The sequence below is a fragment of the Oncorhynchus mykiss genome, chromosome 2 (genome assembly GCF_057628025.1).
Source record: "Oncorhynchus mykiss isolate SJ-2025 chromosome 2, ASM5762802v1, whole genome shotgun sequence".
NCBI lineage: Eukaryota > Metazoa > Chordata > Actinopteri > Salmoniformes > Salmonidae > Oncorhynchus > Oncorhynchus mykiss.
In genome coordinates this window covers 81,351,728-81,372,133 of record NC_143023.1, presented here as the reverse complement: position 1 = coordinate 81,372,133, position 20,406 = coordinate 81,351,728, and the positions used below count along the sequence as shown (strand labels likewise).

The 20,406-nt window shown below is 40.9% G+C and overlaps 1 protein-coding gene across 1 annotated transcript in view; it reads left to right on the top strand.

Annotated features, from left to right (window-relative positions):
* Positions 1-20,406, top strand: part of LOC110497556 (guanine nucleotide-binding protein G(i) subunit alpha-1) — a 63,333-nt gene that overhangs the window by 13,753 nt on the left and 29,174 nt on the right. The window contains exons 2-4 of the mRNA XM_021573719.3: positions 12,589-12,631; positions 13,398-13,539; positions 16,946-17,103. Coding sequence (XP_021429394.1) covers positions 12,589-12,631; positions 13,398-13,539; positions 16,946-17,103 — 343 coding nt within the window. The remainder of the gene's footprint in view (positions 1-12,588; positions 12,632-13,397; positions 13,540-16,945; positions 17,104-20,406) is intronic.

The window sequence follows — 20,406 nt, the reverse complement described above, 5'->3', positions numbered from 1 at the left end:
AAGCATATTACTTTGATCATTTCCTATTATTGCCTTTCAGGGATGTTATAATATTCTATATAAATTAGAAAAATATGTAAGTTTATTTTTTACCCATGAACTTCATTTATATCTTTGAGTATATTGTGTTAGTCACCTCCCTCACCCATTTGGTAGTCCTGTCTCTCCAGTTGGTAGTTGGCGGTTGCTTGTCAACATGCACAGGCTGGTTCACATTACCAGCAGTGAGGTCAACAGCGGGCTGAACAAACGCAACTGGGGCATGATGAACCACTCACCTGACTGCTGCTGGAAGACCTAGGCATTATTAATTAAACTTACCTGGCTCTAAGGCTTGGGGATAAACTGAACTCGCCTACAGTGCCTTCAGAAAGTATTCATATCCTTTGACCTATTCCACATTTTGTTGTTACAGCCTGAATTCAAAATTGATATTTTTTCACCCATCTACACACAATGACAAATTGAATACATGTTTTTAGAAATGTATTGGAATTTTATTGAAAATGAAATTACATACTGTAAGTACCCACACCCAAGTCAATACTTTGTAGAAGCACCATCGGCAGCGATTACAGATGAGTCTTTCTGGGTAAGTCTCCAAAAGCTTTCCACACCTGGATTGTACAACATTTGCCCATTGTTTTTATTTTCAAAATTATTCAAGCTCTGTGAAATTGGTTGTTGATCATTGTTAGACAATCATATCTACAGTCTTGCTGTAGATTTAAGTCAAAACTGTAACTCTTCCACTTAGGAACATTCTCTGTCTACTTGGTAAGCAACTTCAGTGTAGATTTGGCCTTGTTTTAGGCAGTGTTTGGGAAAAAGTACTCCATTGTCATACATAAGTAAAAGATACCTTAATAGAAAATAAGTCAAGTGAAAGTCACCCAGTAAAATACTACTGGAGTAAAAGTCTAAAAGTATTTGGTTTTAAATATACTTAAGAATCAAAAGTAAATGAAAGTGCTAAAATGTACTTAGGTATAAACCATTTAAAATTCCTTATTATGCAAACCAGACGGCACATTTTCCATGAGTCCGCCAGATCAGAGGCATAGGGATGACCAGGGATGTTGTGTTGATAAGCGTGTTAATTGGATCATTTTCATGTCAAAACGTAACGAGTACTTTTGGGTGTCAGGGAAAATGTATGGAATACATTATATTCTTTAGGAATGTTGTAAAGTAAAAGTTGGCAAAAAATATAAATACCACAAACTACTTAAGTAGTATTATAAAGTATTTGTACGTAAGTACTTTACACCACTGGTTTTAGGTTATTGTTCTGCTGAAAGGGGAATTAATCTCCCGGAGTCTGGAAATCAGAATGAACCAGGTTTTCCTCTAGGATTTTGCCTGTGCTAAGCTCCATTATGTTTATTTTTTTTATCCTGAGAAACTCCCCAGTCCTTAATGATTACAAGCATACCCATAACATGATGGAGAATGGTACTCAGTAATTTATTGGATTTGCCCCAAACAACTTTTTTTCCTGAAAACAGTGTTAATTGCTTTGCTACATTTTTTGCAATATTACTTCAGTGCCTTGCTGCAAACAGGATGCATGTTTTGGAATATTTATATTCTCTACAGGCTTCCTTTTCACTCTGTCAATTAGGTTAGTATTGTGGCATAACCGTTTTCTCCTATCACAGCCAATAAAGTATGTTTTTAATTCCATCTGCTTTTAAAAAAGATATGTTAAACACTATTGCACTCATTGAGTCCATACAACTTGTGACTTGTTAAGAAAAGTTTTACTCCTGAACTTAAGGTGGATTTAATACTTATTAACAAGACATTTCAGCTTTAAATTTTTTATTTGTCAAAAATTCTAAAAACATAATTCAATTTTGACTATGGGGTATTGTGTGTAAGTCAGTGACACAAATATTGAATGTAATCCATTTTAAATTAATTTTGTAACACAATAAAATGTGGAAAAGTTTCTGAAGTCACTGTAGCTCTAAGATTGGGTGAACCAAATTTACCTGACTGCTGTGAAGCTGCCCCAATTAGCCAGTAGGGTCTCTGACATTAAAGCAGCTTTTCCCAGCTATTGGGTTCTCTGCATATCGGGCATGTTCTAGGCCAGGGCTTAATTGCAGTATCAGGTGCTGTATCCACAAAGTGGCTCAAGTATAGAAAATTGGTCATAAGTACTGAGAATAGACATTTTACTCGTATGAGTAAAAATAAAAGCTATGCATGAATCTTGTTTTTAGTTATGAGTTCCATCTAGTCGACATTAAGTAGGCAGTGAGTCTGGTTCCTGCACAATAGACAGACTTTCTTTGTAGTTGTAGAATTTTGGGGGGGGTCTTTTGTAATGACGGACCCATAAATAATCTAGGCCTATATGCAACAGTATTTTGACAACGATTTCGCATGTGGTCTAATTCACATGAAATGCCAAAATACGTATCAACTTGGGCTTATTTTTATTATTTCATTAACCTACATGTTAGTTCAACTTATCCCTTTGGAGTGCAATATCACTTGTATTTTATTTTTAGATGTCTATACTTAGGCCCTAGGATGCTTTCAATTGCCCAATGTTAACCTTTGATTGTTTTCGGTGAAAATGATAGACCTTTCAAACATTTTCTGCAACATTATTGACAAGTGATTTGATGCCTACTGTGCCAAAGTGTTTTAGAGTTAGGGTGTTATCAAAATTGTGCCAGTCCTTGCCGCTGAAAAACATTCCCACAACATGATGATGCTGCCACCGTGCTTTACCGTAGGGATGGTGCCAGGTTTCCTCCAGATGTGACACTTGGCATTCAGGCCAATCTTGGTTTCATCAGACCCAGAGAATCTTGTTTCTCATGATCTGGGAGTCCTTTAGGTGCCTTTTGGCAAACTTCAAGCGGGCTGTCATGTGCCTTTTACCGAGGGGTGGCTTCCGTCTGGCCACTCTACAATCAAAGTCTGATTGTTGGATTGCTGGGGAGAGTGTTGTTCTCCCATCTCCACAGAGGATCTCTGGAGCTCTGTCAGAGTGACCATCGGGTTCTTGGTTACCTCCCTGACCAAGGTCTTTCTCCCCCGATTGGGCAGTTTGACGGGGCAGCCAGCTTTAGGAAGAATCTTGGTGGTTCCAAACCTCTTCCATTTAAGAATGATGGAGGCCACTGTGTTCTTGGGGACCTTCAGTGCTGCTGAAGTTTTTTGGTACCCTTTCCCAGATCTATGCCTGGACACAATCCTGTCTCTGTGCTCTATGGACAATTCCTTCAGATCTCATGGCTTGGTTTTTGCTCTGACATGCACTGTCAACTGTGGGACCTTATACGGCCCATAATAATGGCTGGAAAGGAGCTAATGGAATGGCATCAAACAAATGGAATCCTTGTGTTTTATTTGATACCATTCCACTTCAGCCGTTAACACAAACCTGTCCTCCCCAATTAAGGTGCCACCAACCTCCTGTCTGTAATAGCCAGAGTTTTTTTTTGTATTTTTTTTGTCACCACCCTGCGTTAGCTAATATGATAACATCATGGTCAGTGTAGGAGACCTTAACATTGCACATTACGCTCACTGCAGCAGCAGTATGGGGATCAGAGAATGTGAGCAGAGCTGGAGCAAAGTATTCCCAATTTGCCTGGGCCAAGAGGCCTATCCATTTTCACTCCAGTAGCGCTCACATCACAAGCTCAGGGCATGTCTGGGCCAGCATGCATTTGTAGTTTACTTCTTTGCTGCTATAACCCCTTGCTTTTGTCATGGAGTTCACTAAATGTTTTTATAAAGAAACTGATACAAGACACAGGTGAAAAATCAACGTGACTTACAAAGATGAGGACCGAGTGCAGTGATGTAGTGTCCAACTATAGAATTGTGGAATCTGGAAAGACACTTGTCCCGAAAGCATGATGGTGTACTACGTGAACATGCTAAAAGAAAGGAACGAGGTGGGTAGCTAAGTGTGTCATTGTAGCAAAGTATTTTAGAAACAAAAAATTAGATTTTTTTGTTCTATTATGTAGGCTATACAGTAGGCTGTAATTGTTTTTGGCCCAATAGGCCTGGCATATTCCCACTTTCAAGGAGCTTTCTGTTTTGTTTGGTTATTTTGCCTTAAAACCTTTATGCATATTTTTTTTATATAGGTAGGACCTATCTGCCCAGCCTGGCAAGAGTGGCCCGAAGGGTGTTGAGCATTCCCAGTGGTTCTCCAAGTGTGGAGAGGATGTTCTCCACTACTGGGCTGCTCTCCAGGCACTGTTGTATGAGCCTGAAGCCACAGACTCTGGCCAAACTCTGTTTCTAAAAATACATTCAAAGGCACTGCAGGCTAAGGCATTTTTTGTTTAATTTGTATTTAATTCTAAGTAAGTCACAGCATATATGCGCAATTTATAGACTATAATGATTGAGTTCAATGAAATGCTGAGTGCTTTATGTCCCTACCAGCCTAGTGTCGCACTCGCAAGTGCTTCAGTGTATTTGTTTGTAGGCTATAGCCTTGAAGTAATATACCCAAAATCATTCATTTTTGTTTCTTAGGCTCCCTATCTGGTTCCTGACTTAATTTAGTGTTTTTATATGCCGTTTTAATACGACATGTAGCCTATTTGAAATGATGAGCGCTTCTTACATTCACCTTTTCATGTACATTAAAATACTTTTTCTTTCAAATCATATGGCTTGGTTTCAATACTTCAAAACCAAATGGTAGGTCCAGGTAGTCACAAAAATAGATGGGTGTTGGTTAAATTTACGTTTTATGAATGGAGTGATTTTGAGTGGCAGTTCTTTTTTATTTTTTTCTCTCTCTCTTTCCTGTGAGCGGAGTGTTTAGCCGAGCGGTTGGAGAGAATGTGGAGCACCAAGCTCCACTCCATGAGTGATGAGTGGGATTTCCGACCTCTCACATACTCTGATGGTGATGTGTAGACTACGCGTCATTTGAGATGAGCCTAATTTGAATTTTTATGGCAGGTTCTTTTCCTCGCCCACAGTAGCACCTGCATGGGGCATGTGTGGGGGCTTGGCTGGCTGGCTCTGAGCAGTTCAGAAGCACTCCACAGGAGGGGGTATGTGGACAAGTGTCTTCAACAGAACATTTGGTTGACTGTAATCTTAAATCTTTAACACGTTGATCCACTACAATGCTTTAAATGGGATATCCTTTGTGTGTGTGTGTGCAGTCAGACTATGACTCATACGCACATTGATTTTCCTATGCCAGGGATTGCGCTGGGGGTGTCGGCATGAATCCTCAGATGAAATCTGTTTGGAATGGGTGGATCGTCACAGATTGTGTGTTGGAGCTGTGAGTTGTCTCATTGTGTATTGTGCTTAGAAGAAATGTTTCTATTTCAGATGCTCAGAAGGACATTTCCGTCCCCTGGGCCAGTGGTGTTCGTGTTGACCTACAATAAAGTCAGCAAAAAAAGAAACGTCCCCTTTTCAGGACCCTGTGTTTCAAAGGTAATTCTTAAAAATACAAATAACTTCATAGATCTTCATTGTAAAGGGTTTAAACACAGTTTCCCATGCTTGTTCAATGAACCATAAACAATTAATGAACATGCACCTGTGGAACGGTCGTTAAGACACTAACAGCTTAGACGGTAGGCAATTAAACCTCTTAGAGCTCCCCCTTACTTTGTGCAATTTCCTCCTGAAGACATACCCAAATCTAACAGCCTGTAGCTCAGACACAGAACCAAGGATATGCATATTCTTGGTACCATTTGAAAGACAACACTCTGAAGTTTGTGTAAATGTGAATTGAATGTAGGAGAATATAACACAATACATCTGGTTTAGATAAAACAATGAAAGAAAACATATGTTTTTTATTTTTGTATCTTTAAAATGAACAAGATAGGACGATTTCAGTGAAAAATAAAATATAAGAGGGCAACAGTACTTGTTCCAAAATGAGTGTGCTACATGACATTTATCATGAAGTCACCCAGGTGTCCCACACAAGTGGCCCAAATGTACCCAAGTGGCCAAATTGGTGAAGGTATACATTTTAAAACAAATAACTATATACAAAATACCAAAATGCTATTCTAACACCCTCCTGCCCCCAAAAAATCATTGTGGGGAAAAAAAAATGGGAAAAAATATAATTATTGATTAAAAAATATGAAAAAAATATATAATAATAATAATACATATTTTGTAAATAACATGGGTAACTATTTACACACTTTCAATATTTGGAAGACCCTCAGTCCTCTATCAAATCTATTTATATAGCCCCAGCCTAAAACCCCAAACAGCAAGCAATACAGGTGTAGAAGCACGGTGGCTAGGAAAAACTCCCTAGAAAGGCAAAAACCTAGAGAGGAACCAGGCTATGAGGGGTGGCCAGTCCTCTTCTGGCTGTGCCGGGTAGAGATCAGTGGTTGTAGAGGGTGCAACAGGACAGCGCCTCAAGAGTAAAAATGAACAGTTTAGGGTTCCATAGCCGTAGGCAGAACAGTTGAAACTGGAACAGCGGCAAGGCCAGGTGGACTGGGGACAGCAAGGAGTCATCATGCCAGGTAGTCCTGATGCATGATTCTAGGGCTCAGGTCCTCAGAGAGAGAGAATTAGAGAGAGCATACTTAAATTCACACAGGACACCGGATAAGACTCCCATTTGGACTCAGTGTCACTGTGAAAGAAAATGTTAAGTTAGAATAGTTTCACATATGAGCCCTGTATCAACAGGTATAATAAACATATATATATATATGAGAGAGAGTACAGGGAACATAAGGTTGAATATATTATTATGACCTGCTAGATCTACTGTCTCTATTATATTATGACAGACCAGCTAGATCTGTCTTTATTATATTACAATACATCGTATTCTTTCGCAGTAAATCCTTTTTTAAATCTGACAATGCAGTTGGATTAGCAAGATTCTAGGCTTTCGATACATGTGAGACACTTGTATTTTCATGAATGTTTATTATTGACTATTTATGTAGCGATCACTGTATGTTGTGGAATTTCAGCCCGCTAGCGGGTTCCGTGCGCAGTGGGGTTAAGGTCACAGTTATGAAAACTTAGGACACTAAAAAGGCCTTTCTACTGACTCTGAAAAACACCACAAAAAAAAGGCATGAGGACTGCAGATGTGGCCAGGGCAGTAAATTACAATGTACATACTGTGAGACGCCTAAGACAGGGCTGCAGGGAGACAGGATGGACAGCTGATCGTCCTCGCAGTGGCAGACCACGTGTAACAACACCTGAACAGGATCGGTACATCCGAACATCACACCTGCGGGGCAGGTACAGGATGGCAACAACTGCCCAAGTTACACCAGGAACTCACAATCCCTCCATCAGTGCTCAGACTGTCCGCAATAAGCTGAGAGAGGTTGGACTGAGGGTTTGTAGGTCTGTTGTAAGGCAGGTCCTCACCAGACATCACTGGCAACAATGTTGCTTATGGGCACAAACCCACCGTCGTTGGACCAGACAGGACTGGCAAAAAGTGCTCTTCACTGATGAGTCGCGATTTTGTCTCTCCAGGGGTGATTCGGGGTCGGATTCGCATTTATCATCGAAGGAATGGGCATTACACCTAGGCCTGTACTCTGGAGCAGGATTGATTGGAGGTGTAGGGTCCGTCATGGTCTGGGGCGGTGTGTCACAGCATCATCGTACTGAGCTTGTTGTCATTGCTGCCAGTCTCAACGCTCTGCGTTACAGGGAAGACATCCTCCTCCTTTATGTGGTACTCTTCCTACAGGCTCACCCTGACATGACCCTCCAGCATGACAATGCCACCAGCCATACTGCTTGTTTTGTGTGCGTGATTTCCTGCAATACAGGAATGTCAGTGTTCTACCATGGTCAGTGAAGAGCTTGGATCTCAATCCCATTGAGCACATCTGGGACCTGTTGGAATGGAGGGTGATGGCTAGGGCCACTCCCCCCGAGAAATGTCCCGGAGCTTGCAGGTGCCTCGGTGGAAGAGTGGGGTAACATCTCACTGCAAGGACTGGCAAATCTGTTGCAGTCCATGAGGAGGAGTTGCACTGCAGTACTTAATGCAGCTGGTGGCCACACCAGATACTGACTGTTACTTTTGATTTTGACCCCCCTATTGTTCAGGGATGTTAAGTTTGCTGAAAATAAATGCAGTTGACAGTGAGAGGACGTTTCATTTTTTGCTGAGTTGATGTGCAAATTAGCAGACGCTTTTATTCAAAACGACTTAGTTATGGGTGCATGCATTTTTACATATGGGTGGTCCTGGAAATTTAGCTCACTATCCTGGCGTTGCAACGGCTATTCTCTACCAACTGAGCCTCAAATTGAGCTACAAGGCCTGCAGTCTTATTTGTCCATCCAGCCAACTCAGTGTGTCTTGGGCTGTGTTTGAGCTCTGACAGACTTTTAGATTAAATAGCAATGTAATCAGTGAGGTTTACTGAGGTGTGTGCATGACATGTGCTTGTGTGTGTTACCTCTGAGTGAGACAGTTAACTGTGCGTTACTTAAGTGACAAATTAGCCATGTGTGTTTCCTATACGGGATGTGTGTGTTGTCATGTGGGACAGCGAGTTGGAGAGCAGTGCTCTCCAGGGAACCCAAGCCCTCAGCAGAGCGGAGGTAATTAAAATGTGTGAGGAGCTCAATACACCAACCAAGGCTTTAGAGGATGAGAGGCCACACTTTAAGGTTTGCTACTTTATCTTTCGCTTTTATCAGAACTGTTTAAAGGATGTTTTAGGTCCTTCAAACGCAACTCTAGACCTCGAAGCCAGTCCCACTTTTTTAAAATGTATTGTTCCTTTCTAATCAGGGACTGATTTTAGACCTCAGACACCAATTAATTATCAGGTAGAACAGAACCAGCAGGCTCCGGACCTCGAAGGGTAAGAGTAGAATATCCCTGCTAGGTAATATCTGAACTGCACCAACCTTTAATACTGAGCTGTTTCTCTGACTTTACCATACCTTAAATCTGAAAGGTATTGTCGGTATCAAAGCAGATTTTTTCCCCCCGCCTAACAACCTAGTAATCATTTTGGTAAACATCTGCCTACAGCTTAGTGTGAAACTAATGCTAAAGGTGGCATTGGCACGCACTACGCTTTTAAACTCTTGATGGTTGCTAGGCAGCACCGTCCTCTTTCCAGTTCTAAAAACTTAGAGGCATGTCACTTCTCCCATCTCTTCGCATAGCCCACCACTAAGCATGCACTGTGTGTGGAGACATTTCACTGCAGCTATTGTAGAAGGAAATTCTGTGTACATTTGCAAATACTGTGCCAAATCATCCAAGAAAGATGCAGAATCATCTGGCCAAGTGCATCAAGTTCCCTCAGCACTCACAACAAGCAACCTCTGACGAAAGTCCCTCTACTTCTATTCGAGATGAAAATGATGAATCGGACACCTTATCGATAGCAACAGCTCATGGTCCTCCCGGAATCAGGAGTTTGACTCAATGGAGGAACGTAGTCAGAAAAATGCTGATGAATGTCTTGCTCAAGCTGTGTATGCAACTGGCTCACCTCTGATGCTCACAGGCAATGTGTATTGGAAGAGATTTCTGAATGTTCTTTGCCCAGCATACACCCCTCCAACCAGACATGTTTATCCAAATCAAATCAAATTTTATTTGTCACATACACATGGTTAGCAGATGTTAATGCGAGTGTAGCGAAATGCTTGTGCTTCTAGTTCCGACAATGCCGTAATAACCAACAAGTAATCTAGCTAACAATTCCAAAACTACTACCTTATGACACAAGTGTAAGGGGATAAAGAATATGTACATAAAGATATATGAATGAGTGATGGTACAGAGCGGCATAGGCAAGATGCAGTAGATGGTATCGAGTGCTGTATATACATATGAGATGAGTATGTAAACAAAGTGGCATAGTTAAAGTGGCTAGTGATACATGTATTACATAAAGATGCAGTAGATGATATAGAGTACAGTATATACATATGAGATGAATAATGTAGGGTATGTAAACATATTAGGTAGCATTGTTTAAAGTGGCTAGTGATATATTTTACATCATTTCCCATCAATTCCCATTATTAAAGTGGCTGGAGTTGAGTCAGTGTGTTGGCAGCAGCCACTCAATGTTAGTGGTGGCTGTTTAACAGTCTGATGGCCTTGAGATAGAAGCTGTTTTTCAGTCTCTCGGTCCCAGCTTTGATGCACCTGTACTGACCTCACCTTCTGGATGATAGCGGGGTGAACAGGCAGTGGCTCGGGTGGTTGTTGTCCTTGATGATCTTTATGGCCTTCCTGTGACATCGGGTGGTGTAGGTGTCCTGGAGGGCAGGTAGTTTGCCCCCGGTGATGCGTTGTGCAGACCTCACTACCCTCTGGAGAGCCTTACGGTTGTGGGCGGAGCAGTTGCCGTACCAGGCGGTGATACAGCCCGACAGGATGCTCTCGATTGTGCATCTGTAGAAGTTTGTGAGTGCTTTTGGTGACAAGCCGAATTTCTTCAGCCTCCTGAGGTTGAAGAGGCGCTGCTGCGCCTTCTTCACGATGCTGTCTGTGTGGGTGGACCAATTCAGTTTGTCTGTGACGTGTACGCCGAGGAACTTAAAACTTACTACCCTCTCCACTACTGTTCCATCGATGTGGATGCAGAGTTCAACAGAGTACAAGTGAAGGTCAAGGAAATCAGATAAAGCAGACTATATTGCAATCATCTCCGATGGGTGGTCGAATGTTTGGGCAAAGAATAATTAACTACATCATCTTCACCCCTTAACCAGTATTCTACAAGCACACAGACACAAGTGGCAACGGTCTTTACATTGCAGATGAGCTGAAGGCAGTCGTAGATTTGATAGAGGACTGAGGGTCTTCCAAATATTGAAAGTGTGTAAATAGTTACCCATGTTATTTACAAAATATGTATTATTATTATTATTATTATTATTATTATTATATATTTTTTTCATATTTTTTAATCAATAATTATATTTTTTCCCATTTTTTTTTTCCACAATGATTTTTTTGGGGGGGGGTGTGTTAGAATAGCATTTTGGTATTTTGTGTATATAGTTATTTGTTTCAAAATGTATACCTTCACCAATTTGGCCACTTGGGTAAGGGACTTGTGGATCTGAGGTTCTTTCCCCTGTTGCCTCCATCCTCCAAATCCCAACATCAGCCACCTCAGAGCGCAGATGGTCATTGTTCGGGAACACACACACCAAGGCACGCAACAGGCTGACCAATACAAGGGTTGAAAAATTGGGGGCCATCTGGGCAAATTTGAGGCTTTTTGAGCCTGATAACGAGCCATCCTCAACAAGGTTGGAAAGTGACAGTGAAGATGAGGCCTCAGTCTAATGTTCAAGAGATGGACATTGAGGAGGTCCAGGGACAAGACATGGACTACCAAAGCTTTAGCTTCTAGACTGTCCTTTTACAGATGTATGTTGAAAACGTTTTTGGGAGATGCGATGGATCATTCAATAGTCCCTTTTGTTGTTCAGTGAAATCATCCCATGTGAAGAGTCAACTCGTTTAATTAAAGTTCAATTTGTAACTAAATTGTTTTGTTGTTCCTATTGGAAGGATTTAATCATTTGCAATTCTCTACTTATGATAATGTGAAAGGTTTTTGTCTCCATATGTTATGATAAATATATCCATTGCAAAAAACATCTACATTTAAAATGGTATTAATATTAATTTGCATATTTTCCTGTTAATTCCCATGGCAAGTTTCCACCTCTGAATATTCCCCAAGATGTGCAAGGCTAGTTGTACATGAGACTCACATGCTTTTGAAAATAGGATTGCTATTATTTTCTAACAGTGTCATGATGAGGATACTCTCAATGTAAGACCCTAAGCCTGCTCTCTTACCAAGGGGAGTGAGGAAAGGTGGATCGAAAAAGCATGTGTTTGAGCTCTGTTTCAAAATATCACTTTTATATGACACCAGTTCCACATGTTCCTGTGACACATATTTGTGTTATATTCATACTATAAAATGTGTGTTCAGGGTATGTGTGTCTTGTCTCTTTTTAATGAACCATTGATTTCATTATTAGTCTTGTTTTAGGACATGCCTAAACAAATTAATAATGGATTTATTTTTGATGGTGTATATTCACTGGATTTATTAAAATAGATGCACACCCACATCTGCACACCGCTACTACCACTCATCACCAGCATCTGTATGGGAGATATAAAAGAGGTATTAAAGGCGTATGCAGGCAAGAATGTGGTAAAACTGGGCCGGTTTGTAAGGTGGTCATATAAACATTGGCAATTTTTTTTCACGACAAAATACCGTAAATCCTACGTGAAATCAGTTTAGGTCTGCCACGCTGGAGCTATAATCTCATTGGTGGGAGGATCCAGTTGATTAATCCAATTTAAACTAATGCCTGTATAAGAGCTGATCAGACACTTGGTTTCTCAACGTTGTATAGCTTTAGCTACTCAGTATCTGGGCAGGTAACTCCCGTAGGGCATTGTGTAAAATGTGAGTTAGGCCTACAACAAGTTATGATCAGCCCAATTTCTCAAGTCAAAACAACGATGAATGAATGTGTTAAATGTGTAATGTCTGCCTATCACTCACTAATTGGCCTCTTTCACTCTCTCAGGTGCTGGGGAGTCAGGGAAGAGTACAATTGTCAAACAGATGAAGTAAGTTTCTCGTTATCTACACAAAGTATTGGGACATTCACACATCATAAATTGTTATTTTGTAGGTACTTTTATTGTAAATAAGAATATAATATATTTGTAAACACTTCTACATTAATGTGCAATCTACCATGATTACAGATAATCCTGAATGAATCCTGAATAATGAGTGAGGAAAGTTAAACGCACAAATATCACCCCCCAAAAATGCTAACCTCTCAAGTTTATTTTAATGGTGAGAGGTAAACATGTCTTGGGGGTATGATTTTTTTTTTTTTTTCACGAGTCATTCAGGATTATCTGTTATCGTGGTAGAGTCAACATTAATGTAGAAGTGTTTAAACATCAATTTTTATTAACAATGTAAGTGACTCTAAAATGACTCACTATATACTATTTAATTTATATTGGGCACAAAATAATCTGAAACACAACCAAAACAAACAGCAAATGCTTCGAGCAAGTTCGTAGACTCAAGCTTGATGTAATCATTGCATGCTATGAATATGGGACCAAATACTAAACTTTTGACTACTTTAATACACAAGTGAATTTGTCCCAATACTTTTAGTATCCTAAAAATGGGGAGACTATGTACAAAACGTGCTGTATTTTCTTAACAGTTCACCAAATATGGATTAAAATACCCTCAAGTTAAAGCTGACAGTCTGCACCTTAATAACCTTATAGTCATTGTAGCATTTTCAAATCCAAAATGCTTGAGTACCTAGCCAAACCCCCCCCCCCCCCCCTCCCTCCCTCCCAGGATCATCCATGAGGCGGGCTATTCAGAGGAAGAGTGTAAGCAGTACAAAGCGGTGGTGTACAGCAACACCATCCAGTCCATAATCGCCATCATCAGAGCCATGGGGCGCCTCAAGATCGATTTCTCTGATGCAGCCAGAGCGGTGAGTGGAATAGGACACTGGGAGCTCTAGCACTGATCCAAGAGCAGATGCCAGTATCGCAATATTTCTCCCATGGCTAAAATGAAAACCATGAAGCAGACCCCTCTTTGGTCCTTCCAAACTCTTTGGTCCTTTTAAAAAAACCTTCTGTATATAAAATTGTGTGCTATAGTATGGAAAATAAATACATGTGACTCTGGATGACAACATAATGATGTTGGTTTCCAACATTAGGGCTGTTTTCCTAAAGAAGTTAATCCACTTCGTGTTTTGTTTCCTCGCCATGATACAAACAAGTATCGCGAAACTGGTATCGTTCTGGCCCTAGTTAAGATTTAGTGAGGGGAAAGCTGATCCTAGATCTGTGACTGGGAGTCGAGGATGTTGTGAGTCAATGTGGTTAAACGGCATGGGGTAGGGTTCGACTGTAAGAGGCAGGGGTAGGGTTGATTAGGGCGATATGGCCAACATAAATCATATGGTATTTTTGACGGTTTGACATGTTTTTGATTTAATAAACGTTCTACATTTGCTTTGAGTAGTGTGTGACCCTAGGGTGGCAACACACACTACCATTCAAACGTTTGGGGTCACTTAGAAATGTCCTTGTTTTTGAAAGAAAAGCCCCAAAAAATGCCCATTTTAAAATAACGTCAAATTGATCAGAAATCCAGTGTAGACATTGTTAATGTTGTCAATGACTATTGTAGCTGGAAACAGCATTTTTTTTTTAATGGAATATATACATAGGCGTACAGAGGCCCATTATCAGCAACCATCACCGTCACGTTGTGTTAGTTAATCCAAGTTTATCATTTTAAAAGGCTCATTGATCATTATAAATCCCTTTTGCAATTATGTTAGCACAGCTGAAAACTGTTGTGCTGATTTAAAGAAGCAATAAAACTGGCCATCTTTAGACTAGTTGAGTATCTGGAGCATCAGCATTTGTGGGTTTGATTACAGGCTCAAAATGGCCAGAAACAAATAACTTTCTTCTGAAACTGGACAGTCTATTCTTGTTCTGAGAAATGAAGGCTATTCCATGTGAGAAATTGCAGAGAAACGGAATATCTCGTACAAGGCCATCAGACTGTTAAACAGCCACCACTAAAATTGAGTGGCTGCTGCCATACATGTAAAAAACAAATGCATCACTAGCCACTTTAAACAATGCAATTTTACAATTTTGTTTCTGGTGTCCTTTGACAGCTCTTTAGTCTTGGCCATAGTGGAGTTTGGAGTGTGACTGTTTGAGGTTGTGGACAGGTGTCTTTTATACTGATAACAAGTTCAAATAGGTGCCATTAATACAAGTAACAAGTGGAGGACAGAGGAGCCTCTTAAATAAGAAGTTACAGGTCTGTGAGAGCCAGAAATCTTGCTTGTTTGTAGGTGACCAAATATGTATTTTCTACCATAATTTACAAATAAATTCATTAAAAATCCTACAATGTGATTTTCTGGATTTTTTTTCTTCTCATTTTGTCTGTCACAGTTGAAGTGTACCTATGATGAAAATTACATTCCTCATCTTTTTAAGTGGGAGAACTTGCACAAGTGGTGGCTTACTAAATACTTTTTTGCCCCACTGTATATACTGTACTTGATACCATCTACTGCATCTTTCCTATGCCGTTCTGTTCCATCACTCATTCATATATCTTTATGTACATATTCTTCATCCCTTTACACTTGTGTGTGTATAAGGTAGCTGTTGTGAAATTGTTAGGTTAGATTACTCATTGGTTAGATTACTCGTTGGTTATTACTGCATTGTCGGAACTAGAAGCACAAGCATTTCCCTACACTCGCATTAACATCTGCTAACCATGTGAATGTGACAAATAAAATTTGATTTGATTTGAACGCTGTGTACTATTCCCTTCACAGAACAGCGCAAATTGACTCTATCCAGAATAGAATGGCCCTTGATCAACATCATAAAACATGAATTTAAAAATAGATGTTTTCCTGTAGTCCCACCCATTTAAGTGCAACAATCAGTATCACTCAACATACCAGTTACAGCCAATAAGAACTGCTAACAGGTGTACAGGGTCTGTCTGCCTGCCTATTGGCTCTTTCACCGCAGACGAGATCACTACACTGCTTGATACCAGAGTGTTCTTTACACTTTACTCAGTAGTGAGTTAGCCATAACTGATTCCATGTTGATTGGACACAGTTTATTATAAACACCATCTAGCCTTCAACATTGCTTGTTTTGTAGTCTGCTGAGCATCATGATCTACCTTTACATAATGTTCAGTGGCTAAGCAAGGGTAATAATGCTTTCGAGAGCAGCCTATGTGAGCTTAGGGAGGAGATGCTTTTCTCCGCAATTGCCGCCAAAAGACAGCCAATGCATATCTAGCAAATGCTTGATGAGTTTGTATCAGATGTTTTATTTTTTAGTGACATTTTCAATCAATTGAATGGACTACAGGGGAAGTTTAAAATGGTTATTGACATGATTGAAAAACAAATGTTATTTTCTCCTCTGATTTGAGCCCAAACGATACTGAATTTCCTTACAACAATATTCAGCCATCAGTACAGATCACTCCCGTGATGTCAGAGTTTTTTTAGATAAACTCATCAAATCTTGTTGCAAAGTTAGCTTTCAGTTTAAATCCCCACAGAGGTGGTGCAGTTTGTTTATAGGGACCCGTTCTCTACTGATGTGGGGGGCGAGAGACTTCTCTGCAAAAGCTAGTCAGTTGAGATATGCAACGCATAAAAGGTTTCTGTGTAAAAGAAATACATATTTTTTTTATATACTTTTTTTTCTATTACCTTTTTATTTAACTAGGCAAGTCCAGTTAATTAAGAACATTCTTATTTACAATGATGGCCAAACCCGGACAACACTGGGCCAATTGTGCGACGCCCTATGGGACTCCCAATCACGGCCAGATATGATGCTGGTCAACTGAGAAATGTAATGCGTTAAAGGTTTCCTGTGTGTAAATAAAAACTTAGATTAAGTTATGTAAAACAGACATGTGATGTGATACGATACAGGTCAAGTGTGTCATCAGTACAAATGTGTTCCACTATTTAAACAATTTGATGCACAGAATTAGGCTAATTGTAAAGCACTTATAGCAACATTTAATTTTAATAAAAGTGCTTTATAAGATTGTAATTTGTGCATTGTTTTATATACCGGTTTTAGGAAGTGTAATCCCATGTAGAAAGTGTCTGGGCCCCCCAGTTAATAACCATTTTAAAATCTAGCCCCTCTACGAATATAGTTGTATAGCCCAAACTTCATCCAGTTAGGGTGGGAGAGGCTCTGCAAGTCATATTAGGTTTAAAACAATAGTGAGAATGTCAGAATAAACCCTACCTTACTGCTTTTGCCTCCTAACCGTTGGTTGTGTCTCCTGTCCCCCACCAGGATGATGCTCGTCAGCTTTTTGTGCTGGCGGGATCGGCAGAGGAGGGCTTCATGACCGGCGAACTGGCCGGAGTCATCCAGCGCCTCTGGAAGGACGGGGGGGTCCAATCCTGCTTCAGCCGGTCACGAGAGTACCAGCTTAACGACTCCGCCGCCTAGTGAGTACCACACACACACACACACACACACACACACACACACACACACACACACACACACACACACACAACAGAGTTCTGCCCCAAGGTTCTTTAACAAGGTGGTGAAGATGAGTAACGAGGTGGGGGGCAGCGCGTTTTTGAACCATTCTATAACTAGAGGACCCCTGATGAGTGATGGTACTTATCTTTTTGCCCGCTAGGTCCGTCTACGTTATGTGCTGCCTGTCTTCCTAGAGGCCTACTGGGTGTGTGGACTACTTACTGCTCATAACTTGCAGATGATTGACACATCAACCAGGATTAAGGGGCAGGGCAATTTGTGACTTGTTTGGGTTATCAGTGGCTGTTTAGGAGGGGGAGTGGTTTCTCCTCTCCTAGGCAATCAACAATAAGTACAGGGAGGTGTCCTCTTCACCTCTGCTAGGCAATTAGTATTAGTACTTCAGTCTCCCCTGGTTTTTCAGCAGCAGTCGTGGCGGTCACGTCAGTGGCGGTCTTCTCGCCAAAACTAAGACTGTTCTGACAAGTTGTTCTTTGAGAAAGGCACCACACCAGTATCTTACCTAGTTATTTTTTTTATCTAATTTAGCTCTTTTGTAGCTTTGGCAACTGTTTTTCAATACCTGTTTACTCCTCCTTGTAGGCTTTACAGACACTCCCCATGCCTTGGCTGCAACCCTTCTAATTTAATGTACTCTGCACGCACAACTCCAGTGGAATTCCGTATCTCTGGCAGCGTTTGGAACTGCCGATCTGCGGTGAAGAACACTGAGTTCATCTCAGCCTATGCTGCCATTGTCCCTTGACGGAGACCTGGATCACCCCAGAGAACACTGCTACTCCATCTGCTCTCCATTTGACTACGTTTTCTCTCATAGTCCAAGAGCATGTGGTCGTCGCAGTGGTGGCACAGGGCTACTCATTTCTCTTAACTGGAGATTTTCTCATCTCACTCTCACCTGTCCATCCTCATTTGAATTCCATGATGTCACTTCTCCACTCTCAACTTTGTCATCTATTGCCCACTAGTTGCCCTTGGAGAGTTCCTCAATGAGCTTGACACTTTGATAAGCTAATTTCCTGGATGTGTGTCTGCACCACATACTCTCACTACTGGTGTCTCCCAGGGCTCAAATCTAGGCCTTCTCTTCTTCGCTCTATACACCAGGTCACTCGGCTCAGTCATATCCTCACATGGTCTCTCCTATCATTGCTATGCGGATGACACTCAACTACTTTTGTCCACCCCCTTCTGACACCCAGGTGGCGACACACATCTCTGTGTGCCTGGCAGATATCTCAGCTTGGATGTCGGCCCACCACCTCAAGCTCATCTGCAACAAGACAGAGCTGCTCTTCCTCTCGGAAGGCCTGCCCACCCAAAGACCTCCATCATTGTTGACAACTCCAGTGCCGCCCTCCCAGAGTGCGAAGAACCTTGGTGTGACCCTGGTAGGGCTGACCCTAATTAGTCGATAGGCTGTTGGCCAAAATATTTTTTAGAATTTATATTTTTGTCCAGCAGAACATTTATATATTTTATGGCACACGAGACACCTGTCTTATTCGAATCCATCTCACTTAACTAATCCATTGCCGGAGGCCACGGGATGGCACAGTCCAAGAAGAAAGGAAGTGTGGCTAAAATGCACAATGCATATCTCTCTCCAGAATTCGCTCTCTCCCACCAATTTGTGCACATACATTTTTTTTGTAACTTCCTTGTGAATTGTTTGATTGTTAGTCAATCAATTTCCTAATTACACACATCAGTAGTAGTATATTTACCGTTCATTTCTTTAATTTCTAATCTACAATGTTTGTTTTGTTACGGTCAGTTCTGTTAATGCATTCAATATATTATTATTCCAGTCTTTTACCAATCTCATTGTCGGAGTGGACACATTGTTTGCAGAACGTATGCTAACACTTGTGAAAACAAGTTTTGGTTTATTTCATTCCATTTATGAGTTTTGTGAATTTAGTCATTGTCTTTTGTTTGGAGCGCTCCTATCAATGTTGAGTAAGGATTGCGTATAGAAGTAGGCCTATAGGCTGCATGGCCTGCTCACAAATGTAGGGGATGTAATGTAAAAGGGGAAAAATGTCATGCTCTGATCCAGTGGAAACGTCATAAAATAGGCCTACCTGATTACTTGCGCAAGTTGCCTACGGCTGTGTCTGTCCCGAGCTCACTGGCGCTGGAAACTCTGAGGGCCCAGGCCCAAATTAATAGTTGATACAATGTTTCAAGTTCGTTGCGGACAGGCCATGATTAGCCAATGTAATTTATAGGACATTTATTTTTATTAGGATATATTCTAGCCGCAGGCTGCAATGTTTTTATTTCTTGTCATTTTTGGCTATTTTTACATAGTTGACAATAGAAGTTACTTTTTAGGTTTGTATCATTTTCATTTATATATTGATTAACCACCTGACAATGATTTTGAGATATTAAGATGATATTATAAATTCAAGTGAAAAATGTGCATATGAAAACTATTACTGGAACTCAGATCGGTAGAAATGGTAAGATAAATTGGCATTCCACATGAAATGTTGCAGACTCCTCGTGTAACCTGTTGCCGGCAACTTCAGGAGCGTAACGGCAGAATCTACAAAAGCCAAGAGGAAGAGGGTCAGGTTAAGGTTTTTTTCTTCTGGTTGTCTTGACTCAAGGAGGGAGCCAGAGACCATTTGAGACTTATTTCATCAGTGTGTGTAAAGCATCAGACGAGCTCAATGCATATAGTTTATTTTATTAAAACACAAAGGGTGTGTTTTATATATGGAAAAATCCAAGTTTTAAAAATTTTTAATCAAATCGATTGGTCAAAAGAACAAGGAACGTTCTGTCGACAATATATATTTTTTGCCGGGAAAAACCTTAGAAAACGACCCTGTCGTTCTCTGCAAACATCAAATCAATAACTCGCTCCTGCAGGTTCCAGCTCTACAACATCCTGTCTGGACTACTGCATCTCGCTGTTGGATTGGCTCTTCGCTTGTGCCATCAAACCCCTGCAACTTATCCAGAACACTGCAGCCCGCCTGGTTTTCAACCTTCCCAAGTTCTCCCATGTCACTCTCCTCCGCACACTCAATTGGCTTCCAGTCGAAGCTTGCATCCACTACAAGACCATGGTGCTTGCCTATGGGCAGCAAGAGGAACTGCCCCTTCCTACCTTCAGGCTGTGCTCAAATCTTACACCCCAACCCGAGCACTTTGTTCTGCCACCTTTGGTCTCTTGGCCCTACCACCCCTACGAGAGGGCAGCTCACGCTCAGCCCAACCTC